At 33.0% G+C, this 12713-nt stretch overlaps 1 protein-coding gene across 4 annotated transcripts; it reads left to right on the forward strand.

Annotated features, from left to right (window-relative positions):
• The first annotated feature begins 234 nt into the window (after positions 1 to 234).
• LOC120067773 (choline/ethanolaminephosphotransferase 1-like) lies at positions 235 to 10371 on the forward strand. 4 transcript variants are annotated; one of them, XM_039019352.1, is made up of 20 exons: positions 235 to 392; positions 835 to 1030; positions 1320 to 1329; positions 1424 to 1474; positions 1846 to 1923; positions 2063 to 2138; positions 2259 to 2281; positions 2362 to 2462; positions 3636 to 3730; positions 3850 to 3918; positions 6843 to 6912; positions 7158 to 7221; positions 7310 to 7350; positions 7435 to 7519; positions 7888 to 7950; positions 9029 to 9087; positions 9175 to 9227; positions 9503 to 9575; positions 9845 to 9888; positions 10078 to 10371. In XM_039019352.1, exons 2-19 carry the CDS (start codon positions 894 to 896, stop codon positions 9864 to 9866), a joined length of 1170 nt encoding a protein of 389 aa, XP_038875280.1. In that variant the 5' UTR covers positions 235 to 392; positions 835 to 893; the 3' UTR covers positions 9867 to 9888; positions 10078 to 10371. The 4 variants fall into 4 exon arrangements, with proteins under 4 accessions (XP_038875280.1, XP_038875281.1, XP_038875282.1 ...); XM_039019353.1 differs by having other exon boundaries at positions 237 to 392; positions 846 to 1030; XM_039019354.1 differs by lacking the exon at positions 235 to 392 and adding an exon at positions 437 to 572.
• Positions 10372 to 12713: the final 2342 nt, after the last annotated feature.

Consider the following 12713-nt stretch of genomic DNA (forward strand, 5'->3'; position numbering starts at 1 on the left):
AAAAAAGATGAATTTCTCAACTTTTTTTAATCTCTTTGGATTTTGTCAAATGTGTATTCTAAAATCTACTAAATGTGAGGATAATTTGGTAAGTAGGAGGTGATATTTGGAGACACATAAACAACATTTTGAATATATAAAAAGGGGAAAATATAGATAAAAATATCGAGATGACGAAAATTTACTAACCAGCAACAAATAAATATGTTACCTCGAAAGAAAGCCGAAGGAATATCTTACCTTTTGTACGAGAAATGGCTCTCCATCAGAGAGGGAGATAATAATAAAAGATCCTCTTTTTTTTCTTTTTCCCTCTCGTTTTTCTCCCTCCACATGGCTTCTCCATTTCCTGATCTCTCGTCCTGTCCATTTCCTCTCCGGCTAGAAATCAGGTAATCTTCTTTTATTCAATGCTTTATCTTTCCATGATTTCTTTCCTGTAGTACTTTCCATTCTGTGTGGCATCCGATTTGATTTTTTACAAGTTATTCTTGAACTGTGTTCGATTCAAGTTACGCCAGATAGTTTAATTTGTTTCATTTGGATCCATGCTTTCAGTGGGAGTTACTCTTGTAAGCATTGTTATGAATCGCCTCATCCGTTTTTGATGAGTGATTGCTCTAACTAAAGCATTAACGAACACTTTGCTTCTGAATCCTAAATGGGTTATTGCTTTTAGGTTGTTTAGGTTATTGAAATTCCCGGAATACATGTAGTTTCTATATTTATGTATTTATTTCAATGGTTGCATCTTTTTTTCTTGATTGGATACTGCATTCTGTACTGCCGTAGACTTTTATTGGTTATGTCGAGTTACTATTTCTTTCCGTATAGCTGAATTTCAGGCGAGTTGATTGGTTTCTGCTACACAATTTTGATCTTATTTTGAGGAAATGGGGTATATTGGTGCACATGGAGTCGCAACACTGCACAGATACAAGTACAGTGGTGTTGATCACTCTTATGTTGCCAAATATGTGCTGCAACCCTTTTGGAGTCGCTTTGTCAATTTCTTTCCACTATGGATGCCGTAAGTAAAGCTTCTTTGTTTCTATCAGTAGTGATTTCTGCAAATTCAGTAAAAGATTTTCCCCACGTTATCTGATCCTGTGTTCAGAAGCATCCTGGAGAGACTTCATAAGTCAGCTTTTCAAGATATGATAATGATTTGCGTTTAAAAATTTCAATAGCTTCTAGTACAATATTTCAAACCTGATTACGCATATTTTATTTCTAGTAAGATTTCTTTCCAACGATATGCTGACTTATCATTTTTTCTCTGTTCTCGCTTCACGTGTATTCCTGGATGATTTCATCAGGCCGAATATGGTAAATTGATGTTTCCTTTTGAGTGCTGTACTCTATCTTTTGCTTTGACTTTTGAGATAATACGTTCTTTCCTTTGTGCTTGCTCTCGTGGTAGATAACACTTATGGGATTTATGTTTTTGGTCACGTCAGCAGTTCTTGGTTATGTGAGTAACATCCAATACTCCTTTTACTGGTCTTATCTAAGCTTTACTCCAGATGGCGTCATTTTTATATTATGATTATCGTTCTCTTGCAATGCCTGGTCCTAAGTCTTCATCAAATATGTTTTAAGACATGCTAAGATTTTGTTTTATTAGTCTTTGTGCTTTTACATACGTTCATTTACTCTTTGTTGTTTTTTATTTCCATTAAAATTGTCTTAGGCATAGTATATCTAAAGTCGATACAGAATATGGGCAAATATCACACTAAAGCGACATATTTATTGCTATATTAGCACATCGTGGTTCTTTTATTGATATATTGATCCCTTGGTCTTTCTCACATTTTTATTTTAATTGCACTTTCATGTCAGATATATTCTCCTCATTTGGATTCAGCTCCCCCAAGGTGGGTTCATTTTGCGCATGGATTGCTTCTATTTCTTTATCAGGTATTCTCTAATATTCTATATGGAATTTTGCTGCACTCATTGGATAGCATGTCCTCTCTTGAAAGTTGATCCACTCCCGGAGATTTCAGGGACACTTGTTGCTAATTTCCTTACAAATCCTTTGTCCCTGTTTTACAAGACTTTTGATGCTGTTGATGGGAAGCAAGCACGGAGGACAAATTCCTCAAGTCCACTGGGAGAACTTTTTGACCACGGTAATGTTTCTATTTTTTTTTTTATTTCCCCCTTGTTCCTGTCTCTCATGCTTTTGATTGGCTCACCAAAGATTAATGTTTTAAAAAAAATGTTGTCTTGGGCTTATTTTTGTCTTCCAGGATGTGATGCACTTGCATGCGCGGTATGTATCATGCCACATGGTTGCTGTATTTTCCTGGCCTTCCGGGCATTCATATATTTTTTGTTTCTGGTTGATACCAGTTTGAAACCTTAGCATTTGGGAGCACTGCCATGTGCGGAAGATCTTCTTTCTGGTTCTGGGTACTTTCAGCTGTTCCCTTTTATGGTGCAACGTGGGAACAGTAAGTTATCTGTACCAGCTCATTATTTTGATATAATAGAAGTTACTATGAGTTATGACGATGTCTCTTCTCTCATGACTATAGTTCTGCTTGTGAAGGGGGATTCTTCGCCCCCACCCCCCCTCCTTTTGGTATAACTTTCTTGCTTAATAAAATAGCTCTATTTTCAATCTTTTGTCAATTTGGAAGGAGAGGAACCTTAGAATTTTTTAGGATAAACTGAATACTGAGGATACAACACTTGCCCTCTTGGTGGTGTTTAAACCAAAAAAAAGCTCTTTTGTATTATAGTCTTTTCTTTTTTCTTTTTCCTTGAAGAAGAGAGTCAGAAATCTCATGTGGAATTGGTGCAGGCACATTGCAACCAAAACCAATTAGCCGCTTTGCTCTAGCACTGAGACTTCTCATCATTCCCTCTTTGAAAATCCCAACCCTAAACCCTAATTTTAAAAACAGATCGATCCCATGTAATTATAGTCTTTATTACAAATTGGAAAGCTTTTCTCTGATAGTTGTACTTTAGGAGGGGTTTCCTCCACTTTTGCCGATGGGTTTTCCTCTTTCTTTTCTTTTTATTAATTTTACACACAGTTCCTTATCAAAATAAATAATTAAAATCTCTGCTTTTTAATCCCATAAAGGAAAAAGAGAAATATATCTGTTGCTTCCAGGGAACCCCTGTTTTTGCACTTGTGGATCTTGTTTGACTTACATAGATGGTATAATAGTTGTCATTGGCCGGTAATATGTTTGATTCTGCATGTTTCATTCAGCAATGAAATTGTTACTTATTTATATATATAGACATACACACACGTGTGATTATGCATCTTTATCATGATCAAGTGCTGCTAGGTGGACATTGAGGTCAGATATACCCCTTTCACACTTTGTATATCATATTTAGAATGTTCTTTTCACACAAGATTTTATTCTTCTTTCCTATTCAAACAAGGACTATTGTTAACTTGGGTAGGTAAAGTATGCAGTTTTAATAGCATTTGTATTAGCTAGCTGGAAAACCTTTATCGCTGACTTTGAGATTGGGTTTCGAGCTGTTACCCTCTCCTAATATGTTTGCTTTTCTGGGTGAACTAATTTGCTTATTATCTTGAAAGGAAAAAAGGAAATAAAAAATTGGCACCTAACTTGCATTTTCATTTTTGATTACAGCTTCTTCACCAACACTCTCGTTCTTCCTGTTGTAAATGGACCTACTGAGGGTCTCATGCTGATTTATTTATGTCATTTTTTCACAACCTTTGTGGGTATGCTTCTTCTTCCTGCTTGTTTTACAATTTCAGTTTGCAATTTTCTACCTTGAATATTCAATTCTCTTCCAGCTTGATAGAAAAGTTCATCAAGTCCTGAATATATCTTCTACCAGGTGCTGGGTGGTGGACTCAGCAGTTCGGGAAGTCCATACCAATTTTTAGTTGGGTTCCTATTTTCCATGGTAAAACATTAAATCTACTGTCAATGAATATTTTTTTTATATTGTATACACACCTTCAGCACTTCTAACTATGAATATCCAATCTCCCTCCCTCCTCTCTAACTCTCTATGACCAGTTTTTATCGTGAGTTCTGGTTAGCTCTGTACTTTAATATTATATGAAAGATTCTAGTTCAGCTTGACTGTTAGCTCTTTCGGTTGCACTGATATTGCTCTATGTGCTTCTATGCCTTTATGGGTGGTCCATTTCACGCTATTGTATGCATATTGGGCATAAAATGTATAGTTTGTTTGTTTTGTTTTTTTTTCTTTCCTCTGATAAGAATGTTTGTTTAAATGAAATAATGCATACAATTTAGAGGAAGTTGTTCTGGTTCATAAAATGAGAATAAAAAATGCATATAATTTTAATCCAATCGCTTGTGCATGTCCTCAATGTAGAGGAAGTTGGTAGATATGGTTGCTCTATCACATATCCATCTACTGATGATACAATTTCCTTTTGTTCAAGGAGGAGTCTTTCCTTAACCTGAATAAGATTTTATCATTTTTGGAGACTATCTCGGGACTTAGGATTAATAGAGGCAAATGTCAAATTTTGGGTCTTAATCACAACCGTCTTAAGTTGGGTAGGTAGGCTTCCTTGGTGGGGTATGAGGTTGGTATCTTTCCTTCTACCTATGTAGGCCCTTCCCTAGGTCATTTACAAAAGAGATCGCCAATTGGTAACTAAGAAAGATAAGCTAAAATGTTTAAATGAGTGCTTAATTTTGAACCAAGAAAAAGCAGTAAAAAGAACCAAATCCATAAATCGTTCTAAATGTGACTACATTTTAAGATCATGCCATTGGTAAGATTTGTTTTATTTTTTTATTTTTTGATAAAAGAAACAATTCATTGATAAGTATAAGGGGAGAACCCCGAGAAAATTACAATAAAAATCGCCAGTTGCTAACTAAAAAAGATAAACTGAAGTAAGTGAAAGGGTGCTTTAATTTGCACCAAGAAAAAGTAGTAGTCACAACAAGTTCAAAAAACCGAGCACGGCAAGAACAAATATCATTAAAAACTCTTCCATTTCTTTCACCCCATAAGCACCAGAGGAATGCACGAATGAAGGCCAACCAAATCACCTGCTTAGATCCACCAAAAGGATGACCCACTAATACAGAGGCCAAAGCATCAAAAATATTATTAGGACAAGTGAAAGACCAACTAAAAGCAGGCAAGAGAAGATCCCAAAAGCTAGTAGCAAAGGAACAATGGAAAAAAAAAGATGAACTAGCGATTCCACGTGCTTATGACACGACACCAAGAGGGGGAAAGAGACATATATGGCATGCGACGTTGTAAGCGATCAGCTGTATTGATGGCACCCCAACTGAGCTCCCAAAGAAAGATTTTAATCCTCTTGGGATATCTATCCTTCCAAATTACTGAATAAAGGCAGTCAAAACCGAATCCATATCACCCACCAAATCAGTTATAAGAGATTTAACAGTAAAGCCCATAGAAGGATCAAGAGGCCACAACCAAGTATCAAGAGAGGAACGAAAGCGGACAGATGCCAGATGAAGGGATAATGAAGCCCATTCATCAATCTCCAATTCAGTAAGATTACGACATAAATTCAAATTCACAGATGAAGAAGAGATCTGACAGTAACCTCAAGGTGTTGCACCAATCGAAAAAGCCTTGGATAAGTGTTAGCAAGGACACCACAACTGAGCCAAGAGTCATACCAGAAAGACATAGAGGAACCATCACCAATACGACGTCTAATCCGATTGGCAATCAAATAAGCAAATGCACAAATGTACTTCCAAGGAGCTCTGGAAGATTGTCATTGGTAAGATTTGTAGAAGGGTCACTTCTTGGATAATTTTTTCTCGAAAGGTTGGAGACTTACCCTTATTCTGTCTACCCTTAGGGGCTCCTACCTATTTTCTGTCCTTACAAGATGTTGGAGATTTGATGAGGGATCTCTTATGGGAAGAGGTTGAGGAGGGAAAAGGCTTGCATCTCGTTAGTTGGAAGGCAGTGTCTAGGCCATTGGAGATGTAAAGGTTAGGCTTTGGTAATGTAAAAGCTTGATAACGGGCTCTATTGGCTATTCTGGCGACTTTTGTTCCTTGTTCCTTCTTTGCCTGTTTATATCAGTTGTCCTCCTTGAGGAATCATACTGTGGCTTCTATCTTTGCTCTTGATGAGACACATCCTTTTTCTTTCTTTCTTTCTTTTCTTTTTTTTTTGAAACAACTTCCATTGAAAAAAAAAGAAAGAATTGATGAAATACCTTTTTTTTCGCCGTCTGTTGACCCATATGGAAATGGCTGATGTGTTGGCTTTGTTATCCTTGATGGCAACTCTTGCTTCAGCTTTAACAGAGGAGATGTCTGCCTTTGGAATCTTTGCCCTTCTAAATGCTTCTATTGCGGCTCATTTTTTCGGTGTTTGGCTAGGCTCCTCTCCAGTTATTGGTTCTAACTTTTTCCTGTGTGTGGAAGGTTAAGCTTTTAGTGTAGCAAGTTATGCATGGAAAAGTTAATGCCTTAGATCAGATTTTGGCCAAGGGGTCCTCTCTTTGGTGGGGTTGTTTTGTTGTATTCTTTGCATGAGGACTGCAGAGGACCTTAATTTACTCTAGAGATGTGATTTTGCTAGGGCTCTGTGGAGTTGCTTCTTTGAGGCCTTAAGCTCTAGGTTTTGACAGCTTGCAAAGTTGTAGGGACCTGTCCTGTGTTGGCAAAATTCTCATTTTATTCTCTTGTTATTTCATGTCGGATATATAATATAAGACCTCTACTTACACATTTGTAACCTCTTTGTTTATTGTTTAATCACAATGACTCGTTCTCTTGGTATTTCACTGTAGCAGTTACTCTTCTTGTAGTTGATCATTTTTAAAAAATTTCTGTGTTCAGATATCCCTACATTCAGGGCTGCACTGATTTTATTGGCGGCTTTCGGTGTCATTCCAACAGTTGCATTCAAGTATGTGTTTCCTGTCTTCTAAACTTAGAGTGGCATCCAAATGCATGTGATACTTGTCTTTTAAGTTCAGAAAATTTGGAGAAGGTTAAATATAAAATGATTTAAAAGAAAGTGAAGCACATCAAAAAGTAAGTGGAATACCATGATTTTTCTTCATGGGATGGAGTGATAAATTTTCTGAATTTTGTCAACTCATATTTCGTTCCAGCCCCCCCCCTCCAATGATGTCTTATGCTTCTGTGCAGTGTGTACAATGTTTACAAGGTTGTGCAGGCAAGAAAAGGAAACATGCTATTAGCATTAGCGATGGTAAAAGCGTGTTGTCTATTAACTTTGGTTTATCTATGTTATGATGTAATAATATATATATATATATTTTGTTTCACTGTTCATACAGCTTTACCCATTTGTAGTACTTGTCGGAGGAGTCTTAGCATGGTAAATTTCATTTATATTTGCATTTCCCTCACCTAGTACATTTGTAGTCATCATGTCTTTACACCATATATGTCTCTCATTTAGGGATTATTTGTCACCTTCTGACATTATTGGAAACTATCCGCATCTGGTTATAACTGGAACTGGACTTGCTTTTGGATTCTTAGTGGTAAGACATAGGTTCTCTCTCCTCTCTTTTTCACCATCTTTTTCCCTATCTTTAGAAGCTATGGCATGGATTTGGAGGGTTTTTTTATTATTTATATTAAATTTAAAATTTAAAATAATTAATTTTTTTTATTTTTATTTTTTTTATTTTTAGTATTATTGCTATTAAATGGAGGTTCTGTTGTACTGTGTTACCATTTTATTGTTGTTCTGATCTGTACAAATGTTAAAGAGCCAGCATTATGTCCCATGAATGGGTACCATTATATGGCATCGATGACACATCAGTTGGAGTTGGGAGCTCGAATACAATGAACTCTAGCATTTCTAAAAACTAAAATAGAAGTGTTCTGTTTTGCTGTTTTGCAGGGTAGAATGATTCTAGCCCACCTTTGTGATGAACCCAAGGGCTTGAAAACTGGAATGTGCATGGTATGTTAATTTAATAAACCAAAATACCAGACAAATTCGTCATTATTTGCTGATGCGAATAATATGGCACCAAAAAAATTGTTGATTGACATTTCAAGTATTTAGTGAAAATATAGACTTTGCACCAAGTCAACTGACTTTTCAAGCCTGGCTAGCTATGGGGAACAATATTGTGCTGTTTTGAAAATCTTCATGAAGATGCATGATTATGACATTATATCCTTGCCTAGCCCTTATACTACACTGTAATTTGATTATAGTTTAGAAAACGAAATTATCTGGGCTTGAACCCCAACTCTTAATTAAAATACTTAACCTTGATTATTTGCTTTGATTTTTTTAGTTACTTAATGAGGTTTTGTCATACATGTCATAATAGAATGAACAAAATTGCCTGTTCAGTCTGTAAATAGCATAATTCATAGTTGAATGATTAAGTCACAATTCACTTACATAAAAAAGAAGCTACAATACTCACTGTTTTTTTTTCAAAAAAAAATGTGTGCACTTAAGTGTGCTTTATACTTAAAGCTAAGTCAGGTGCCTATCCGTATTGAAGGTTCACTTTGCACTTGAAAAGCAACAACTTTTTTTAACGAACTATGATTGCAGCAAGGAAAGAAATAATGTTCAAGAATATTTAGAATAAACTATGGTTAAATTAAGCTAGTTCTGCCTTGTTGTTGGTGAAGTGTTTTGGATGCTTTTCAAAGTAGAAGTTTTTATAATATATTTAGAATAAAACTGGCATAGGTTGATCCAGTAGTTGTTGGTAAATATTGTTATATGGAAGATGATGTAATTAACCTACAGATCGGTTTAGAGGTCTTTGTATGTAGCTTATTGTACCCATTATTATTAGTGTTGAAATCAAGATTAACAGCCAGATATGGTAGCAAATATCTATGAATGTTTTAAAATTGAATATTAATCATGATGCATTTATTGCATTTGTTGTTTGTTTCCGTGGAAATTTGAATTATTCTTAATATTTTCAGCATTTCATCTGTGTCATATTAGCTAGATGGAGGTAGAGTTTGATGCAAGATTATAATCTTTTTAAAAAATATTTATGCAGTCATTAATGTTTCTTCCTCTTGCCATTGCAAACTCTCTCACAGCAAGGCTTAATGACGGGTATGTGGTTATGGATTGTACAGTATGCAAAGATGGCATGCTATATCATTTATACTGACGATAAAGTTCTGTAAATCCATGTGGCAGGGAACCTTTAGTTGATGAAAGTCTGGTTGTTCTTGGTTATTCTCTTTTTACTGGTATGTCTATTTTTAACAATTCTCCCCATCCCAACCCTCTTTAACATTCATAGTTCAGTTAATATGCTCCAAAATCATCAGATAGATCTGTTAGATGAACCAACCTTATACTGTCTCTAAACGTAAAATAAAAAAGTATTATACTACAAAGAGTACACGTATGTGCTGATCATCTACACCATAGTTGAAATATGCGGTTATTCTTATTGATTCGATCTCACCTTTCTAATTTGGACGGCATTTTTCATGATTTCTGCCTCTTCTGATTTCCTCAGGTGCTCTGTATTTGCACTTTGCAACTTCAGTCATTCATGAGATCACCACTGCCTTGGGAATCTATTGCTTCAGGTGAGGAGACTTCTGGCCACTGCTCATTAGGCTCAAATTTGGATATTTCACACTTGTGTAGCCTTCAATACGAGATTGACAACCCAAAACTGTGAAATACAAATGTAAAACGATTTTAACATAGTGAACTAGTTTTGGCATAATATCTGAGATAAAGATTATTGTTTTTTCCCACATCACTCTACTGATAATGCATACACAAATATCTCTTGGTCTAATTCTTTTGTATTATTATATCTCCTTATTCACCATTTGCTTTTATTCTACAGGATAACTAGGAAAGAGGCTTAAAGTTGGCTGCAGTTTTCTTTAGGTTAAGGCCTCTTACAACCGAGTTTTCAATCATTCTTATGATCAAACCCACATTATAGTTTATGATATTCATAACTCCATTATTATTATTGTTGTTGTTATTATTATTAATTTTGCATTTGGTTGTATGATTAAAAAAAAAAGATTTTGGTTAATTTTGTTGCTCTAAACTAAATGTTATGTTTCTCAGTCAACTGGAAGTCAAATGATGCAGCTGCTGCAAGTGTTCCTCATTATGAAGAGACAATTCTGCATTATTGGGATTTTTGAGTGATCATTTTTGGATGAAATTGATGATAGTTTTGAATCCAGTGATTGTTATTCAATTCATCCCATACTCTGATGGATGACTTATCAGATCGGTATAGGGTTATTTTAGGCAATATGACACTCCGAATTTTAACTCTAGAAAGAGAAATTTATAAAATGTTGTAGTTGATTCTTATTGTTGCATTTTTTTTTATTGTTATTATTAGTTAGAAGATGGATCATGGACCCCCAGATTATTTCTTTTTTAGTTAGTTTGAAGGAGTCCATAGTTCTCTGGGATTGATTTTATACAAATGTTAACAGTGCCGAGGGAAGTCAACTCGTTTTATAGTCATTCATTTGTACTTTTCAAAATGATTCTCGTGGAATGAGATATCAATTATTAGCAATTTCAAATTTTTTTTAATTTGATTCTAGGGCTTCAAAGAAAAATGAGTCACCTTAAATATAAATATTGCAAAATTTTACTGTCTATCAATAATAGATCAAGATAGATTGCGATAGATATCAATTTTTAATTCTTTGGGATTGCTATACTTTAATTTTTTTTTAACAATTTTACCATTTAAAACAATTATATTGATGGTATATATATAGTATTTTCCTTGCATATTTGATTTTTCAAATTGATTAGTTTATTCAACTTTTTTCTTCTGAATATTTAGCTATTCTTCGATATTTAAAATTAACTATTTTTGAAAAATATTCTAGAGGAAATAAAAAAATGTATATTTAAGTTCAAAGCATATGACATTTTAAATAATTATTCAAATAAGTTAAGAAAAATAGGTAAAATTTGATAGCATGTCTATTTTAGTCATTGTAGTGAAATCACGATAATTAAAGTTTCATTTAATAATCATTTTGTTTTTTTTAAATTAGGTTCATAGATACTATTTTCATTTTCAATTTTTTTTATATTATTTATTTTTTTATCAACAATTTAAAAAAGTAAGCCAAATTTTAAAAATTAGAAAAAATAGTTTTTAAATTTTGTTTTTGTTTTTGGAATTTGACTAAGAATTCAACCATTAAATATATACCTAAGTATTTTAAAATTTATTGAACACTGATTTCTTTTATAATTGAAATTATTAAATACTATTTTCTTTGTATTGCTATGGAGGATTTTTACACCTTCATTTTGCCTTCACAATTTTCCTTAATTTTTATTTTATCCTTTGTCACAACTATTCGGGTTGAGGTGCTTACACAATTTTTTTTTTTTTTTTTTAAATGTATAGTTGTGATCTTGACCATACATATGAATCTTCATAATCTAATGATAGAGACATATTTGAATGGACAATCATGTCATTTGTTTCGTTACAACTATTTATATCGAAGTAGTATATCTCATGTATAGGTGTGATTTAGGTCATTGATATGAAACATCAATATCTAATGGTGAAAATGTATTTCAACAGACAATTACATTTTTTGTCTTTTAAAATTTCATTCTGTCTTTGTCTTTCCTTTACAAGCAGTTACAACTATTTGGGTCAAATATATATATATATATATTTGAAATATTATTATAAACATTTTTTTCTATAAATACTAAAATAAACTATAAATTTCACGTTCATCCCACATACTAGTTATCTTAAAAGCTACGATTATTTGAAACTGAGATTGAAATTTTTATGACATTGAATTTGATAATAATGTACTTTAAATTATATGATATTATAAAATAATAGAAGTAATAATAATCTAAAAATAGTTTTAAAAGACAAATCTATCAAAACGGATATTTTGGTTGAATCCATTTGATTAGTGAATTTGAGATCATAAAAGAAAATTGATATTGCATAACAAACAAGCTTTAAAATACTTGAAAATTTACTTATTTGACTGGACTAAACGAGGCTTAATTATGTTCTATAGTCTCATTCACTAGGAGTGCAACAAAAAAAAAAAAAATCAAGTTGACCTATTAATTTAGTTTGGTTTTCTTGTATAAAATTAAACATCTTAGATTGTATTCGGAGAAAATCAAATATCATTAGTTCATATTAATTTTTTTTTGAAAAATCAATCAATATTGAATTGAATCGAAGATACAGATATACCATTAGAATATGTGTATACTATTAAAAGTAAACCCTAATCCTAAGTCCCTTTTAGTATATTAATCATTATAATGCATGTATATTTGTTATTAACAAAAAGACCAATAAAAGAAACAAAAATGTCTTATTTCCATCAATAAAAAAATAAATAGAAGCAATTTTAATTTTTTTAAAAACAAAAAAAATATGCCCAATTCAAAACAAAAGTGGGAAGACAAAGTTAAAAAAAAGGAAGAAAAAAGACCAAGAACTAAGGATCAATTGATAATAAACCAAATCAAATAAAAATTGATCTATTGATTTTATTCTTTATTAGATGTTGGTTTGGTTTCATTCTCTATAAAATTGATTGATTCATTATTGGTTCTTGGTTGGCTCGAAAATTGAGAAAATCAAATTGACTTTCACCCCTACTATTTGCATAACATATATATCAATTAGATTCAATTTTTCCTTTAAGAAAAAAAATTGAATGCTAACA

Source organism: Benincasa hispida, chromosome 12 (assembly GCF_009727055.1).
Source record: "Benincasa hispida cultivar B227 chromosome 12, ASM972705v1, whole genome shotgun sequence".
Taxonomy (NCBI): domain Eukaryota; kingdom Viridiplantae; phylum Streptophyta; class Magnoliopsida; order Cucurbitales; family Cucurbitaceae; genus Benincasa; species Benincasa hispida.

What these genes read in the sequence shown, in the direction of transcription:
- LOC120067773 (XM_039019352.1), top strand. Translation starts at nt 894, where the DNA reads ATGGGGTATATTGGTGCACATGGAGTCGCAACACTGCACAGATACAAG. An exon ending in TATGGTGCAACGTGGGAACA is followed by an intron (nt 2,463 to 3,635) that starts GTAAGTTATCTG and finishes TTTTGATTACAG; the next exon opens with CTTCTTCACCAACACTCTCG. An exon ending in TGCTATTAGCATTAGCGATG is followed by an intron (nt 7,222 to 7,309) that starts GTAAAAGCGTGT and finishes CTGTTCATACAG; the next exon opens with CTTTACCCATTTGTAGTACT.